The sequence below is a fragment of the Spermophilus citellus genome, assembly GCF_964194105.1.
Source record: "Spermophilus citellus genome assembly, chromosome: 16".
Taxonomy (NCBI): Eukaryota; Metazoa; Chordata; class Mammalia; order Rodentia; family Sciuridae; genus Spermophilus; species Spermophilus citellus.
In genome coordinates, this window is record NC_138196.1 from 66,399,931 (window position 1) to 66,418,889 (window position 18,959).

Consider the following 18,959-nt stretch of genomic DNA (forward strand, 5'->3'; position numbering starts at 1 on the left):
CTGGGACATCAGGAAGAAGCAAATGCAAAACCATCTTCAGAAATTCTCTGACTCTCCAGAATGAAAATGATTCTTACTTTAAAAAAAATCAAACCTCATTTTAAGAGTTTTCACAATAAAAATGCCATAATGTATACTTAGAAGCAATTTCTCAGAGAGACAGTGGACTCTGCAGACAGCAGAATAGAAGCCCCATGAATCTGAGACAATTAATAGTGATCTGAAAGAACACTATGAAAAAAGTAATAGAACCAGAAATTCTAGAAATTGAAAACTTCTGGAATTAAAAAACATACCTTAAAGAGTAGCTAATAAAGACTCGAAAATGGAACTAGTAAACTGGAAAAAATATCTTTTAAAAAAATCCTCAGAGATAGATTAGAAACAGGTATTTGAACTGCATGTCTGGCCCTTGTCTTTCTTCTCTCCTTCTCTAAGTCCTATGGGACAGAATTCTGTCCTTGTCATTCTGCCTCCTCAGTCTGTTAATGCCATGGGGTCCATTTTTACTATGATTTTTTTTTTCTTATGTGAATCGAACCCAAGTCAGATGAAGGGAGCAATCCCTTTGGCTGTGACCAGAAAGAAATGTGACTGAGTCAATATTCCACAAAGCTGAAATATGGTGTTGTAATAATGAACTTGCCTCTCGACCCAGGACTTTGTGTAGGTCAAAAGCATTGGAAGTTTATTTGATTGAGAGGTGCACAGCTTTCACACCAAAAATAAATGCCTCTTGCTTACTGCTGTAGAACCATTTGCTTCCCCATGGACCCCTGGTCTTTCCCTCTCTTCTACCCCAAAGTGTTCTGCTTTCAGGAGAGAAGTGACTTGCAGCATCTGTGCATAACTGAGAACCCAGGTCTTCCTATTCCCATGCACATTTGTTTGATTGTGCTGGGGAACTTGGGAAACAGAAAAATTCAAGTTTTTATGAATTAATTGGATACAGCAAACTTGTTAACCAAGTCAACACTCTCTGCACATACCGGTGGAAGTACACCCACATGCAAATTATGTGTTTGAAGAAGATTTGAAGTGGAGAAATGGAACAAAAGGACCTTGTGATTTGGGGACCTTTTGGGCTGACTGAGTGTACTGTTATTTTCACTTCCACTGTCAAGTTTACCTGGTTTTATTTATTTATTTTTTCCTGCTAATGATTATACGTCCCAGAAGGAAATGCTTTCAGCAGTCAAAGAGCCACAATTAAGGCAGTGATGCTACCTATGGACCTCCTGACTCCAGTGATCACTTTCAGCTGCAAGTCTCAGTGACAGATGGTTTGCTGACTGGAGCCTCTGGCAAGGGAAGGCATCCTCCCAGAGGTGCATCTGGATGCTTTAAACTCCTAAGTTCCTGACATAACTTCCAGGTGCATCACTTTTGAAAAACAGCCTTTGGCTTGCTCTTAGACTCTTGGAGGAACTGAATGCTTAATCTGAGGAGGCCCTATGGCTGTCCTGCCTGATGCTCTTTCAGGTGGGTCAACTGGGACCCTGTGACCAGCGGGTCTCACCTGTCAAAGGGAAATGGCATATGGAAAAACCCACTGGCCTGACCCAGCAGCATCCTGGCTTTACACGAAAAGATGGGCAACTGTTCCTTTAGGGGAGGTTCAAACTTTCACTCTTGCCTGAAGCAAGCTGCTGAATCAATGGGCACCTCAATCAGTAGTCTTAAATGCTTCTGCCTGGTTCACCCCTGATTCAGATAAGCTGAAAGAGTTCACAGGGCTGCTTTGGCTCCTCTACCAGCTACAGATGTACAGAAGCAACTGTAAATGGTTATTGCCCCATAGGCAAAAATCAAGGTTCTTCTCATAGTTTGGGTCAGTACTCTGCTGAATAAATTTAATCTTTTTATTGACTTTTGGATTGTTAGGTTTACCTCTTTGGAAAAGTACAAACTGCATATTCAAAAAGGGTTTCTTTGAGTTTCTAGTATGTGGGAAAATAACTGTGACTTCTCATAATGGCTTTCATGTTTGCAGGTGTTCATAGTAAGATCTTGTTTTCTGATGAGACAGGCTGGAACCTAGCTGAAGATCAAGTCTACATTGTCTGAATCACTCCACTGCTACACGGGTCCATCAGCAGAGTGGGCATTGCCACACCTAAACCATCACAAACTGAGTTTGTAGCAAAGAAACATATGCATCTGATACCAAGGCCGTCCCTGCTTGCCAATCTTGTGACCCCTGTCAAATCTGGCTTGTTTCTGCATGGTGAAGGAAGTCAATACACAGGGCATTGCCCTAACAGTCCTGGCAGATGGACTGTGTTAGACTTTGATTCTCTACTGGAAGAGCGACTATGGCAGTTGGTGTTTGGTCAAATCCCATGGCTGCTATTTCTGTTCAATCAGCTGACTCCAGTGAAACCATCATTGGTCCTTGAGACTAAGCTATAGCATGGTTTTAGCTTTTCAGACTACTTGCAGTCTGACTATGGTGCAATTTTTATGACAAAAGCCACTCAACTACAGAGTAAGAGGCAGGTATTTAATACACCTTCCATGCTCTCCACCACTTCTAGGCTGCTGGTATTGTCACTGACGGATCAACTTGGTAAGATTTCTGATTCTCTCTTTTGCCTCTGTTACAGTTTAGGTATGAGGTGTCCTGCAAAGGCTCATGTTTGAGATAATGCAAGAAAGTTGAGAGGTGAAATGATTGGGTTGGGAGAGCCTTAACTTTATCAGAACATTAATCCCCTGATATGGATTAACTGGGTGGTAACTGTAGGCTCTAGGGTGTGGCTGGAGGAAACAGGTCATTGGGGGTGTGCCTTTGGGGTTTATATTTTGTCCCTGGTTAGTGAAGCTCTCTCTCTCTGCTTCCTGCTTGTCATATCCTGAGCTGCTTTCCTCCACCACACCTTTTGACCTTGATGTTCTGCTTCATTTTGGGTCCAGAGCAATGGAGTTGGCCATTTATGAACTAAGACCTCTGAAACCATGAGTTCCAAAGTAAACTTTGCCTTCCAAAATTGTTCTTGTCCAGGCTTTTGGTTAGAGTGATGAAAAAAAACTGACTAAAACAGCCACCTTCTGAGTGACCCATTTAGTAGGAAGTTTAGTCACTGAATGAAGTAGTTTCTGGAAAAGGATCACCAGTTGCAGTCTCCTTTTGGATAATGACCATGATTTAGGGGGAATAGGGTTACCCAGGCCTATTTTGAAAATCAAGGATTCGACCTGAAACATTCCTGAGCATAATGCTTCTTTATGTCTCCTCACCAACCTCTGGGCATACTGGTTGGTCCACTCTCTGGATGGATGGGTGCCAAAAGTGGGCATAGGAAGTCACACTTAGTTCTGGTTCAGCCACCTGGATGCTCACTAAATTTTCATAGTCCTAGATCATAAAGATAAGGCCTTCTCAGTTGAGTATACTGCCCATGTGTGTGACATGATGTCTTTATGAAAATTCTGTAAAAACATCTGTGCCCCTGCTGTAACCTGATCATTCCAAATAAAAATTCTGGACATACATCAGAAAATAATAGGCAAGAAGGTGAAGTTAGTGTCTGGAATGGGACTGGAAAATTTTCCGGTTGTAGAACAAAAACAGCAACCTTGATGCCTGGGGAAGGGAATGCCTAATTATTCCATTTTGACCCTGGAAGGCACTCAGAAAAGTTTTAACTCATTTCCTAGGATTATTATGGATGATAGATTTACTTTAGACTTCCTTCTTGTGGACTAAGGTGATGTCTGTGCCATAACTAAGACATCCTGCTGAAATATCCAGATTAATATTTCAACCAAATGGAAGGATCATTATTGGAACTTAGTAAGAAATCCTCCTAGCTTTCTACAATTAGGCCCTAATAATCAGTAGAATTTGTTTAGCTACTTGGGTTTAGGACCCCATGGGGGCATGGTTGAGGTCAATACAGCCAGTTTATCTTCCTTCACGGTGTGGAGTCATATCAATAGAAGCTTTAATTAAATACTGTTTGAGACAAATTGATGAATTTGTTCTCAGACTCTGTTTGTCAGAATAGGGTCTAGTGTACTCAAAAGAAAAAAATTGTCAGTAGTTAAGGTGGCATTGCAATGAGGAATGGCAATTCTCTGTGGGTGTCATATTTTTGAATGCTATATAAACTGAGGCACTGATAGTGTTTTGTTTTCTGGGCTACCTTTCCAAGGATGTTTGTGTAATCAACAACTTTGGAAGATACAGTGTCTCCCTAATGAGCAAAGGATAGGCATGCATTCTGTCCATTATAAAAGATTCAAGTTTCCTCATCTCATGGTTTCTCTTGTATAATGTAACCCACTGCATGTGCAGATGTCTAAGCTGGCAAATTCACATTGTTGCATAGAAAGTGAGGCTCCAGGATCTATTATAACAGTGCCAATACTCTGGCTACCCCTATTACTATGAGTGGCAAACTCTCTTTTGTCTCTGACCCAGGAATCTTCCACCAGCAGCCATGCCATCTTGGCCGATTAACTTGATACCTTATAGACAGGTTAAAATCTTATTCTTTTCTCAGTTCTTGTCACAAGATGGTATAACATAGAATATTAAAAATTATCCATATATTTGAAGAAAATAGCTCCAATATACATATTCAAGAAATTACTAGTGTAAAACTTTTATAAATAATTGCATATATATATATATATCAATAAATTTCTCTGAATGAGAAATACAAAAAGAATATGATGAGCTAAGCTAAAAGAAGAAGAAACCATTAACAAACATATGAAATGATGCTCAACAAACATGAAATGATGCTCAAGGGAAAAATGAAATTTAAAATTACAATGGGATGCCATTTATACCCATAATGTAGATCAGTCACAGATTAATCAAATTAAAGAAATTTTATGTTACCTAATGTTGGTAAGAACTTAAGAGAAAAGGGAATCAATATATATTGCAGGTGGAGGTGTAAATTTATAGAACTGCTGTAGAGAGCATTTTGAAGCTGAATGAGGCTGGTTTAAACAGTAAATCTAATTTTATTTTTCTCCTTTCTTTTCATCCCTTTCTCCTCCCATTCCTCTTCCCTGCCTCAGCAGAGACTGTGTATGTTATTCCAAAGAGAAGTAAGGTGTTAGGCTACAACAAACTTGCACAGGTAATTTTCTGAACTTACAGAACTTTACTTCTATGGATAAACTTTTAAAAATTATATTATTTTTCCTGGTGGTAAAGATCCGAGGCTCATCAAAAAAGCATTTATTTAACATATTATGTATTTGAAAGATAAAGTAATTGTATCATTTTAAATTATATTTAGTCTATGTTTATAAAATTATTCTGTGATAAATTGCATAATGAGCTTCAGCTTTTGAGGCCTAAACTATGTGTACCTCCACCTCTCCCAAACCCAAAGGGAGGAGAAAGCACAATACCTGTAACTGGTACTAGTGATGTGCTAATTCTACCTGTAAAGTAAATAAGATAATTTTCTATCAAGTCATTTCCTAGGTATGTTAATCTTAAGTATCAGTATTATAGCCATGAATCTGAGAGATGATAGGAGAAAATATGTTATGAGAACAAGGTAGGTTCAAAATGTGAACTCTACATCTATTCACATCTAATTCTCTCCTAGACAGCTTTCTCCTAAACAACTTTCTGTTGTTTCTGAGTACCAGTTGCATTACTCAGCTCAAGCTGCCATAAGAGAATACCAGGGACTGAGGACTTAAACAACAGAAAGCCATTTTCTCACAGTCCTGGAGGCAGAAAGTCCAAGGTCTAAGTCTTGCAGGTTTGGTTTCTATTTTTTTTATTTTTTTTGTTCTTTTTAGTTATATATGACAGTAGAGTATAATTTGACTTTTTTTTTTTTTTTTTTTTTTTTTTTTTTTGGGTGGTGCAGGGAATTGAACCCAGGGCCTTGTGCATGTGAGGCAAGCACTCTACCAACTGAGCTATATCCCTAGCCACTAATTTGACGTCTTTATACAAACATGGAGTACATCTTATTTTTAGGTTTGGTTTCTAGTGAGGTTCTTTTTTCCTACCTTGCAAAAATGGTCACTTCTCTTTGTGCACATATACCCCTAGTGTCTCCTCTTTTTATGGCATAATTCTTACTGGATTAAGGGCCTTATTATGATTTTAACCTTACTTAACTTCTATGACCTTAAAAGCCTGTCTCTAAATGTAATGATATTGGGAGGTAGGGCTTTAAGGTAAACATTCTGGGGAACACAATTCAGTCTACAATACCAACCATGTGGCTGCCATTGTTGTAGGCTTTTGCAACACATTAGTGAACAAAACAGAGGTTCCTCCCCTTGTGGGGTTTATTTTTAAGAGGGAGGTAACACACAATAAATAGTAACTATAATAGGTAAGTATATTGTATAGTATGTTAGCAGATAACGATTGTTATGGATGAACAATAGGAAGAGGTAAGAGGGGTATGAAGTGCTAGCCTTGGGGTGGGTGACATTTTAAAATAGACCAAGTCCTCCAGTGGTTGACATTTGAGCAAACCCCTGAAGGATGTGAGACAATTTGGAGTATAGATAGATACCTGCCCTTGTTAAGTCTGGTGTTTATCCAGTTAAGGACAATGGGTATTACTGAGAAGCTATAGAAGATGCAATTTAGAGGCAGATAAATGTGGTTGGAGTTCTACCTTCAAGCAAATCAGCCTCTGTACCAGATTGCATCCCCAACACCGTGGATTAAATGAGTAACAGAAACCAGCATGTTTTAGAGCTGATTATCCCTCCCATTACAGATGAAAAATGAGAAAACAAACTGCTTCAACGCTGCTCTTGAACTCCTTCAAGAATCACTGTCTGATTTCAAACTTGTCAGGTAGGGGCAGCTCTCTCCCTATTTCTAAAGGCGTTTTGTTGTTTCCTTGGTTTCATTTCACTGTCAACAGATCAGCCCTTGCTTTGGTGGGAAAGATCAATAGTAACCATACTAATTATCTTTACAAGTATGTCAATCAGCTTCTTTCCAAATGGCTTTCCAGGATTAGCTTCTGCCTTGGGTAAGACAAAATTGTTGATGAAATTCAGCTGCCCTGCACTACTGTGAAATATCAAGTAAGGAGTATTTATGGAGCATGCCAGGGACTGCACTTAACTCAGAAGCTAACGAAATCATTCTGTTGACTCCTGATTTTCCATGTTATTAAAAGATGAAAGTATCAGTGATTAACACAGAGAGGAGTCACAGAGTGTTCTCAGGACAGAAGGTGGAATGAAGCAAATGGAAGATGGAAGAAATAATTCTGGAGGTGAACAGTGGGGAAGGTCAAGGAGATCTAACCGAAGGTCAGCACATTAACCTGGGAGCAGGGGTAGCCAGAAATGAGGGCTTTGAGAAATCTAGGCAATTGATAAGCATTGATTTTTTACCAGAGTTCATAATAAGAGTATAGTTTCCTTTCTTAAAAATCCACCAGAAAATAGCTAAAAGGCAGAATATAATTCTTTAGATTATTTTATTATGTAAATGAAGTGCCTCATCTATATCAGATCAGGGCTGAGCTCTGGCCCTGAGCTCTGGCAAATATCTAATCCCTGTTTTTCCATGAGTGTTTTCTGCAAGATGAAAAGTTAAACCAACAAACCCAGAATGGCAAGGCAAGTGCTTTCTAGCATTATGGACAAAGACCTCTAGAAAATAAGCAGGAAGCACCTAACCCAGGGCAGAAGTGAGAGCAACAGGCTGGGTAGGTCTCCAGGAGGAGCTAAAGCCTGATTGCCTCTTATTGGAGGAGTTGCAGTTAGCTGTGCCATCCCAGAGTCATTGAACAAACATCAACAAAGCCACCGCAGTGTGTTAAACACTGGTACTAAGATTTGGGATGAAAAAAAATCATTCTGAAATTCAAGATTTCAGACTCTGGTAATGTGAAACTGATAGAAGCAAACTCACAGATGTGTCATCAGATACTTTGAGAAAGTTATAAAAGGTGGCATTAGCAGCGTGAGTCTGTTCCACTGGATGTAAGGTGTGGTGGGGTGAATTGGTGTCTTGTGTCTGGGAGGCTGACAGGTGAGCAGGATGTGGAATGGAGAAACGTGTCACTGGGGACAGACGAAACACCAGGGCGAGAGGTAAGGGGCCGGCAGGGTTAATTTGGAGAACTACAAATAATTCTTTTGGCTACAGATGAAGTAAAGACAAGCAAAAAAAAAAAAAAAAAAAAAAGGATTAAGATGGGAAATTTAAATGAGGGAAGCAAGGCTTTCCATGCCCCAGGGAGGCACTGGGTTTATTCCCTGCAAATAGGGATATTTATGAGAGGGGCATGGGCTAAACACACAGGGAGTAAAGTGGCAAAGTCACATGGGAACATTTAGATTTTGAGTCTCTGTGGCTTGAGTTTGGATAGTGGACTGGAATGGACAGACCCTAGGGGGGTAGCAGGGACCAGTTATAAATGACAGCATTAATTTGGGCACAAAAGGATGAAGGTCTTGAACCAAGACTGGGTACGTGAGGAAAAGAGAGGAGTGTGAGAGGAGAAATAAGGTACAGGACTTGATAATTGATTGAATGACAAGGATATTTAAGAGAAAAGGGAAATTGTGGGTTTGTGTCTTCCAGTCTGTACAATTCAGCGATTAGCCAAGCTTTCCCCAGGTCATGTGATTATTCAGGAAAAATGAGGGCTTAACAAACTCTGAGCTCTTATACAGAGAGTAAAAAGCACTTCAGTCTAAATTCTATAATGGAGTTTAAATCCCTTGAGTGTCAGTACCTCACTGCTTAATTATTTTAATCTGCCATAGCATAATTTTGTAGAACTTGGTAAAGTAATGCTTTAGCATAGACTACCTTGATATACAATAAAGAAAAACTCTATGTAAACCTTTGGATTAAAAAAAAACTAATGAAAAGTTACATTCCTTATAGTGCTATACAAATTAAAACCATATTAGATTAACAATGATCCAACTTTTTAGGTGTTATATTTTCTTTGAAAAGAAAACTAGCATTGGTGTCCAGGAACCACTGGTTTTACGTGGGAAAAAAGGTATACCTGATCTTCTTTGGCTTCATTTAATTAATGTCAAATACTAGTCGTGGCTTTTTTTGGATTACTAAGAGATTCTAAAACTGAAGGTTATCTTTTATTTCATGCATTATAGTTGTTCAAAGGCTGAGGTTTAGAGACGGAGTAAATTTATATGGACTAACTATAGAGAAAGTTTTATGATAAGTGTTTCATCGATAATACGCAGTTGACAAAGTAATTGCTGTTTCAGGTCCTTTTGGCCCGAAGAGCTTTTGTTCTGAATCTGTGGTTTAAATGCATAACAAAAGCAAGGAATCTTTAATGGTACTTTCTTTGAAATTAGAATGTGATTACTTTAAAACATTATGGATAGTTTTTATTGCCTTCAACTATTTTTAAACTGCCATTCTTTTTTAATGGTCTCTATAACTGCATGCTGTGGAGAAGAAAAGCTAGTAGAGAATTCACTTTGGTTGAGAGTTAGGTGAGGACCTGCAGAGAATTCCTAGAAAAGATGTTATTATTTTTTTTTTTTTGATTTGGTGATCATTAGTACTCTCTATGCCTTTCCTAAAGCTCCACACCAGGGCGTTTCCAGAACAAGGCTTTAAGCCTAATTGGACCAGCTGACAGTGGAAGGTGATCAAAACTTTTCTTTTTGGGATGCTCTATGATTTCAGAAAGGACCGGTGGTCACCGTGATTGTGATCATCTCTCACCCACGTACACATCATGTACATGTGCAGCTTTTATTCCGGAAGCATGCGAGACGGGCATGGACAGGTTCTAACCCGCAGTGAGGTCTAAAAACTTTATGATCTGCAAGACTGAAAAAAAACAGTGGTCCCCTTTCTGTGAAGAGCGTTGTTAGTTCTCAGGAGTTTGAGGTGAAACAGGTCAAGGTAAAGACTCCTTACCCGGCCGTACATGCTCTGGTATGCCTCTGCAATCATCAGCCTCTGCGCATTGCAGCGTTTCGTGAGAATGTCAATCAGCAGGTCTTTGTCACAGTCTGGGAGAAAATCATATCCGAGATTAGTGAAGCTACTACTCTGTAGTTCGAAGGAATCCATTATCTCATGATAAAAACCAATGTGCACGTGTTATGCCTCTTGAAACATTAAAACAGCAATTTTAACAAAAATGGGAAGTCACATATCAATGCTCTATGAAGCCTGGGTTCTTCCTGTCTCTCATTTTAGTCCTGAGAGTACAGATTGTTCTCCTTTCTTTATAAAGAACAGATGAAACCTTCAAGAGAGTAAGAAAATACAGCTTTTCTTCAGTTATTTGTCCTCTCCCGTAAAAAATGGGCTTCCCTGACTTGCAAGTGGATGAATGGGCACATCTTTCCCACTGTACAGTTAGCCATGGCTTACATGGAACATGGCTTATGAAGACATGGCTGCTCTTGTTGGGACCTCCAGGAAAGGAGCAGTATCAGAGAAGGAAATTATGAAAGTGCAAGGCATGGTCTGCACATTTCTGACAGATGCTGGGAACCCCTCATGCTTTGCATGGAGCATGGTCTCTCTCACTCCTGACCTAGGCTCAGTATCTGGGCTGTGCATCCTCCATCTCATGTCATGTTGTCACACAGAGAAATGGACCAACTTAATGGACAACTTGTTTAGACATATTTACCTGTAACCATAGTCATAGTAGGGGGACCAGGATGACCTTAACCTTTCCCCGAGTTTAACTAATATTTAGATAGGTTTCTTTCTAACTAAAAGTCCAGACTTCTTTTTCCCTAGGGCATTTATTGTTGAAAATTAGCAACTGTAGATTCTTTCTCTGCTCCTTCAAGATGTACTTCTTCTCCCAGTCTCTTGGCGGTTTTACTACCCAGAAATGTTTTTCAAGGATTTGGGGGCCATCTTTGAAATGTTATCCAAAAGATGGAGCCTCTACCTGCCATTCGCTGTATGGAAGTAGGAACCTAAACTTGGATGAGTGCTGGTCAGCATCACAGAGGGCCTCGTCACACTGGCCAAGCTCCAAGCCCATTCCAGTCCCTCCTGCTTTTGTACTAGGTCACTCCAGGCTTTATTCTCCCACTCCATACATCAGAGGGGTTGAGCTCAGGCTCACTTCTCTCTTGAAATGATCTTGGTCTCTATTACAGCAGCTCTGAATACAGTCTCCTTGCTTGTTTAATCCAATTTGGTATAATTATTCTTTGATAAGAGGTGATATATGAAATGGATAGTGAGAAAAATAAATTAAAACAGCAGAATGTTCAGCAAGTCATTTTTTTTTTTTTGAAAACTAAATCCATCCTGGGTAGTCTTAGGGTCATGGGCAAGTTATGAGTCTGGTCCTGAAATGTCCAGTGAATGGACAGGTGACTAGCATTTACATAGATGACTGTGCCATTGAGAATCGATGAGCGTGAGGGAAAAGATCAGGGTACTTTGTGCACGTGAAATAGTCCTGAAGCTGTATAAGGAGGGAGGGAAGCATAGATTCAGCTCCAAAGACTGAAAATAGTGTCTTCTGAGAGAAGAGGAATAGAGTGAAGTATGATGTGGTGTTGTCTGGGGCTAACCTAGTTAAGTCACAGAGTCAAAGGAAAATAAGACACAGTGAAGTCTGTTACCTCCTTTCAAAAATGTACATATTTTAAATAATTAATAGAAGTTTTCTCACTTACATCTGCTGTATTATTCTTATAATCATTATGTTTATTAATTACATATTTATTATTATTTTCTGCTTTCTCTTCTGTTGAAATTATCCACAATCTACCATTGGAATTACTCTTCATTTTTTTAAAGTTTTCATAGCTGTTCTTCCTCATTTAACCTTTCAGAGATATTCCAGAATAATTATTTAATGATAATTACTTGAATTTTAATATAATTTTTCTTAAAACATCTAGTTAAAATTACTAGAAGCTTAGGAATTGATTATGAGAGTTTTTTCATCACTAACATGAATCCACCAAATTCTAAAATGTTAAGTAAAGATTAGTAGAGCTTATTGCTAATGAAAGGAAACTTTATTTATCTAAAATCATTCATATTTGTGTTCATTTTTTTATGTCAAATTTTATTTTTTTCACACTTAATGGTGAATGAAGACATGGTACTTTTATGTTTATCTTATATCCAAAAAAAAAGAAAGAAAGAAGAAAGAAAGAAAGAGAGAAATTAACTTTTCCTGACATCTGTATAATATTGAAGCCATAGCAGCAGAAAACCCATTTTTTTTGAAGTTCACATGAAAAAGTCACCAAATAGTCCAGATTCTGGGACATAAACTTAACAAATTTAGAAAAAATATAAAACACACAAAATTTGCTCTGAGATTATAAGGAAATTAAACTAGAAGCCAACAGAAAGATAGCTAGAAAACGGTAGAAAAAACAACACACTTCTAAATAAATCATGATGAATGTTAAAAATTCAAATAAAATGAAAAAGAAAACACATCAAAATGTGTGAGATACAGTGAATGTAATGCTTAGAGGAAAATTTATAACATAGATTGCATATATAGGAAAAGAAGAAAGATTTGAAATCAATACAATAAGCTTCTAATTACACAGCAAACAACAACAACAAAAATACCTAAAGTGAACAGAAGAAATCATAAAAATGAGTGTAAAAATCAATTAAATTGAGAAAAAAAAGAAATCAATAGAGAGAATCAATAACAGCAAAATCTGGTTCTTTGTAAAGATCAGTAAAATCTACACACCTCTAGGCAGTCTAAGGAAAACAGAGATATAAAATAGCAATATCAAAAACAAAAGTGGGGGCGGGCATTGCTACTGGTGGTATGGACAGTGAAAGGCTAATCAATGAACATCATGGGTACCTCTGTGCCCACAGATTTGATTGTCTAGATAAAGTGTATCAATTCCTTCAAAGATACAATTGGCCCAAACTCAAACAAGGAAAAATAGACAATCTGTAAAGGCTTTATCTGTGAAAATAATTGAATAAGTAATAGCCTGCCAAAACCAAAAAGTACAAGATCAGATGTATTCTCTAGAAAATTCGATCAAATGTTTAAAGAAAAAAAATATTAATTCTCTATAATATCTTCCAGAAAATATAAAAATGTGTAGAAAGAATTATATATAGGTACGCAAGGTGGGTTCAACTTTTAAAAATCATTCAATGTAATCCATCACATCAATAGTCTAAAGAAGAAAAATTGTATGATTATATTGAGAGATGCAGAAAACGCATTGTGCAGAATACAATACCCGTTAAAGGTAAAAATGCTTCATAAACAAGGAATAGAAGGAAAGTTCCTCAGCTTGGTAAGGACATCTCTAAAATCTTACAGCTAGCATCATACTTAATGGGGAGAAGAATCAAGAACAAAGTGAAATGTTTTAAAAACATCTGTGCGTTTCAAAAAGTCCTGGATGTTTAAAAAAGATTCATTTTGATTTATGTGCTCCTTTGTAGAGATTTAGGACAACTGGCTAAAAATGTTTCCAGTTGTCCAAGATCTCATAGAAATATAACTTGGCAATTACATATGTTGACAGATACAAAATAAACACAGTTGTTCCAAGAACGCACGTGTAGGAATTCCTCAACAAGACTCCCAACGTGCCAGAAGTAAAATCAAGAATCAATAAAAGGAATAGTATCATACTAAAAAGCTTCTTCATAGCAAAGGAAACAATCAAGAATATGTAGAGAGAGCCTACAGAATGGGAGAAAATTTTGCCACCTGCATATCATATAGGGATTTAATCTCCAGATATAAAAAGAACTCAAAAACTTAAGAACAACAACAAAAATAACCCAGTCAATACATGGGCAAAGGAACTGGATAGGCATTTCAAAGAAAAAATAAAAATGATCAAAATTATATGAAAAAATGTTCAGTATCTCTAGTAATTAGAGAAATGCAAATTAAGACTACACTGAGATTTCATCTCACTCAGAATGACAATTAACAAAAATACAAGTAACAAGAAATGTTGGCAAGGATGTGGGGAGGAAGGCACACTCATACATTGGTGGTAGAACTACAAATTGGTGTAACCACTCTGAAAAGCAATATGGTGATTCCTCAGAAAAGTTGGAATGCAACCACCATTTGACCCAGTTATCCCACTACTTGGCATATACCCAAAGGACTTCAAATCTGCATACTATAGTGACCCAGCACCATCACTATTTACATCAGCTCAATTCACAATAGCTAAGTTATGGAACCAGCCTAGGTGTCCTTCAACAGATGAATAGATACAGAAAACGTGGTACACATACATAATGGAATATTACTTGACCATAAAGAAGAATGAAATTATTGCATTTGCAGGTAAATGAATAGAACTGGAGAATATCATGCTAAGTGAAATAAGCCAATTCCCCCAAATCAAAGACCAAATATTCTCTCTGATATGTGGATGCTGACTCACGATAGGACACAGGGAGGGTGGAGAGGGAGGAATGGAGGTTCATTGGATTGGACAGGGGACAATGGGAGAAGGGAAGAGATAAGAGATGGGCAAGACAGTAGAATGTCTGTGTTCATATATGAATACACAACCAGTGTAACTCCACATCATCACGTACAACCATAAGAATGGGAAGTTATACTCCATGTATGCATGATATGTCAGAATACCTTCTACTGTCATGTCAACTAAAAAGAACAAATTTTAAAAAAGTTCAGTAAATAAAAAAAAAAAACTCATAGGTAGAGAAAACAGCTTCTAATAGCAGGGAATTAGAAAGCAGAACTGCACAGTTAGGGAATGTTAACTGAGAAGTGTTCCTTTTAGATTCAAATTAGTTAAGTTTTCACACAACTTAATACAACTTTTGTTAAAACTATTCATTTTCATTTGCTTAAGGATATATTTTTGCTTTCAGATTTTTTCTAAATCAAATAAGCTCCAGGGAAAACATCAGTAATCGTCCTTTTCAATTGCCCTTTGCCCGAGTCATCAAAATGGATGGACGGCGGGTTGAGCTGTGTTCTTGCTCTGGCACGCTACAGTGGACACTAGGCAATCAAAACCAAAAGCTTCTGAAATTTTTCAGCCTTGAACATTGACAAGCAAAAAATTACGATGGTCAAAATGAATTCATATTCTGACCCTAAAATTGCAATGACAGGAGAATCAAAACTGGAACAAAGAAAAAATATTGTTGTTTGGTGAATAAATTGCTCTGACCTATAGTTTTAAAGCAAAAATCAGACTCTGGAAGAAAAAGTTAATCTGTAACTTTTCCTTATCTTGTCCCTATATTTTTTTTTTTGCCATGATTGATATTTTAAAAGGCATGAAAGCATTGGAAATTTTAAAGTCAACTTTAGAGAACATATTTAAAGGTTTTTATTGTTTTCCTATGGGATGAAGCTAGTGAATAAAACACATAAATGTGTTTGTATGTACGTACACACACACACACACACACACACACACACACACACACACACACACAGAGTTCCTGTAAAAGTGACCTTGTTTTTCTAGTCAAGAGCTTGCTTTCTTATGAAAGGTTTTGAATGTTTTATGCAAACATTTCTTTAATGTTGTCTGAGTCTGAGTTTATCTTTGTGTTCACCGAAATTCTTCCTAAAATGGGTTTTAAAGAAAATATGTGGATATTTAATTATTTTGCATCACATTGTAAAGGTCAAATCTTTTTTAAAAAAATCCAATAATTTTCTTCCTTTCTCCTTTTTGAGGTCTTTTTCTCCAATGTCGTTCAGTGAACATCTATTTGGCACCAATGAGCCAAACTCGGAACTCTGAGAGCTCACAGTGCAGTCAGCAGGTGAGGCTGGCAAAAGCACAGCACAGGTGAAGCCAGGGATGGGAGCCAAGAAGCAAGGGACCTGGGATGGCGCAGCTGGTTGATTTTGGAGTGCTCAGAGAAGAAGGCAAAGAGGAAGGCTCATTGCAATAGATTCTTGAAAGAAGAGAGTTTAGATGAAAAGTCAAGAGAAGAAAATAACACTCCAGGCAGGGAGATTATTGGGCCAATTTACAGAGATGTGAAAAATCAGAGCCATTTGGGAGACTAGCAAGTTTGATTTGGCTGGAAGTGAAGATAGCAACAGAAATAGGCAGAAAGCAAACAAATGCAAAGGGCAGGAAGAATGTTCAATGCTGGATTAAGGTATTATGCTTTGAAATTTCATTTAGTAGTTAGTGATGAGGTATTTAAGGACTTAAGGCAAACATAGCAAGATCAGACTTGCAGTTTTGCAAGGTAAATCTGTTCACCATGATTAGCCTTTGCTATTGTTTTTCTTCTCAGTTTTTATCTTTGTCCAATTTTTTGTTTAATCTGCATTTGCTTTTTGTAAAACATCAGCTATTTTATACCCATAGTATAGACTTAAGGTAAAGCAAAACCAATATTGCAATTTAAAAGATAGCAGAAATTTCTATTCTTACCAAATCCCTGGAGTGCTCCCCCTAGCATTTGGGCATCCATTATGGGATTGAAATTGGGAGCGGGAAAGATGGTTCCTTGCACCTGGTGAGATAAGTTGATAAGAAAGAAATTATAGTAATTCACATGAGTGCTTTCAATATTTCTCCAGATAAATAAATACAAAGATATATTCTACATATTTTAAATACTAGAATACATGTATACAAATCTCTTAAACAAAGGTCCTAGTTACATGCTAAGTATAGAGAGCAAATTTGATGGGGTTGATTTTATCCATTGGCCTCTATGATTTTGAAATCTATTATTTAAATTGAAAACTGAGATACTAGAGCCAATGCTAGAAAAATGTGATGATCAAAGTAAACAATGTGTGTCTTCTTAGCAAACAATAGCATTTTCTTATGAATTGGAGACCATTTTACAGAACTGAAAAGAATTATATTAGGACAATGCATGTCATTCATAGGAAGAAGTGGCACTTCCTGCCACAGCTCATTTGCACCTAAGGGGCCCTCAATCACATGAAAGAAAATTAAAATATTTGAATTGGGGTTATAGGATTCATAAAGATCTGGGTGATACAGATAGGGCAGAGATGATTTATCTGAAACTTGTCGCTGCAAGGGAAAAACATAAAAACCTGACTGACATTTCATTTAAATTCTCTCTCTTGACAAGAATAAAATGGCAGAACATTTAAGGCAGGCTTTGGAGCCACATGTCTATTATTTCAGACAGAGCCATCCAGGACAGGTACCGTATCATAACAGCACGAGAGAGTTGTCAGTCAAAATTTATTAAAAAGAGAGACAACTTTCCCTATTTGTTGTCATTATGTCCCAAAAGATTGAGGGGGTGGGAAATGGCTTCTTAGAGTGCATGAGCCTACAAGGCCTTAAGAAAAACTCAGACACTCACTGAGCTTTTCTTAATAATACAATCATAGCTGAAGATAAAATAATAGTATGAAATAGTATATATATAATACATATTATATATATACTAATATTATGAAATTAATTAATTAATGAGAATTAGACTATAAATCATGAACTACATGAGACCTCAAGTTTATTGGAGATAGCCTAGAAAGAAAGTTCTCTTGAGCTAATCTCTGAATCTAGAAGCTGTTTTTCAGGGAAGAACATAGGAAAGGTATCAGGAAACAACAGAGTAAATACAAATAAAATTTTGGTTTTATCTCTATTTACTAGCCTGTCACATCTGGTGAGACTCTATTAAGATAATAGACTGATTCTTCTTTCATTTATTAAATTAAGTTCAGACCACAGACTCTAAAGTAAATTTGTAGTTCGATTCTCCTGATCTCAAGCATTTTTTTTTTTTAGTATTTTGAGCCTAGAGGAGCATGAGAATTAAATTTTTGAAACAATAGCCATCTACCTTTAAAGGCGAAAGACTGCATTTGTTACTGGCTTTTACTAAATTCTTTTCATCTCTGTCGATCTTCATCAAATAGATGGCTATTTTGTATTCACAGAGATACTGAGATTATCCAAGGACTGTACTCCGACACATGCACAGTATGTCCCATTATCAACATCTTCTACCAGCATGGTACACTTGGTGCATGAACTACATTGTCATGTCATAATCCCCCACGATCTGTATTTTACATTGGGGCTCACTCTTGTTGCTGTACATTCTTTGAGGCTGAACAAACTTATAATGACATGCACCTACCATTATATCACACAGAACAGCTTCAATGCCCTGAGGAATCTCTGGGCTTCCTTCACCTGTCATGCTGTTAAAGGTTTTTGGAGGAATGAGTAAGGCATACTTTATTTTCTGCTACTAGGAGATAGAACACTTCTGTGAACATTGTCACTTACTGTCTGGATGGCCTTAATCTTACTGAGTGCTATCAGTCAAAGGCAGATTAACCTTTTGAGATTTAAAAGAGAAAGTGTCCTTGAAGACAATAAGATATATTGTTAAGTAGGTGTAAGTTATCTAGACAATTTCTCACATGGACTGAACAAATGTCTACCAGAAAACATCTCATTAGTGGCCTGGCTAGAGTCTATCCGAATTTCTACTGGTGTATTGCTATAATGAAACTATATTCCTTTTTGGAGCAAAAAAAAAAAAAAAGCTCTGAAAGTTACAGATAAGGAAAGTTAGAAATGTCTATAGTGATTTATCAGACAATCTGTACTCCACGTTTTTCTTCCTGTGGTTTTTTTCCCTAAATCCTGTACAGGTTACTAGTACAGTGTAATTTTGCTGTAGAATGTATGAATTTTTTTTCTTTACAGTTATCTTTTTTGCCATTTAATAATATTAGTTTTTTTTGCCAATTTGCCTTAAAATAATACTCTAGAATATTTTTTGAATAATTTAACATTAAAAAGTGAGTACTTAGTAATGCACAAAACACACTTTTTAAGTAAACATTTGTTATTTGTATCTATTTATCTAGCATATTATGTCATTAAATTCATTTCAATGTCAATTATGCCGCAGTAAGGTTGAAGTCAGCCACATTATTGCATGGAAAGCACATACTATCACTTATTTTTTGTTGGAATACTCACTCTGTCTTTTACTGATCATTTTGACTGAACTGACCAGTTGAATC

General features: G+C 37.1%; 1 protein-coding gene across 1 annotated transcript in view; it reads right to left on the reverse strand.

Moving 5' to 3' along the window:
* Positions 1-18,121, reverse strand: part of ANXA10 (annexin A10) — a gene marked incomplete at both ends in the record, with an annotated part of 62,251 nt that extends 44,130 nt beyond the window's left edge. The window contains 3 exons of the mRNA XM_081269670.1: positions 9,881-9,975; positions 16,354-16,435; positions 18,059-18,121. Coding sequence (XP_081125796.1) covers positions 9,881-9,975; positions 16,354-16,435; positions 18,059-18,121 — 240 coding nt within the window. The remainder of the gene's footprint in view (positions 1-9,880; positions 9,976-16,353; positions 16,436-18,058) is intronic.
* Positions 18,122-18,959: the final 838 nt, after the last annotated feature.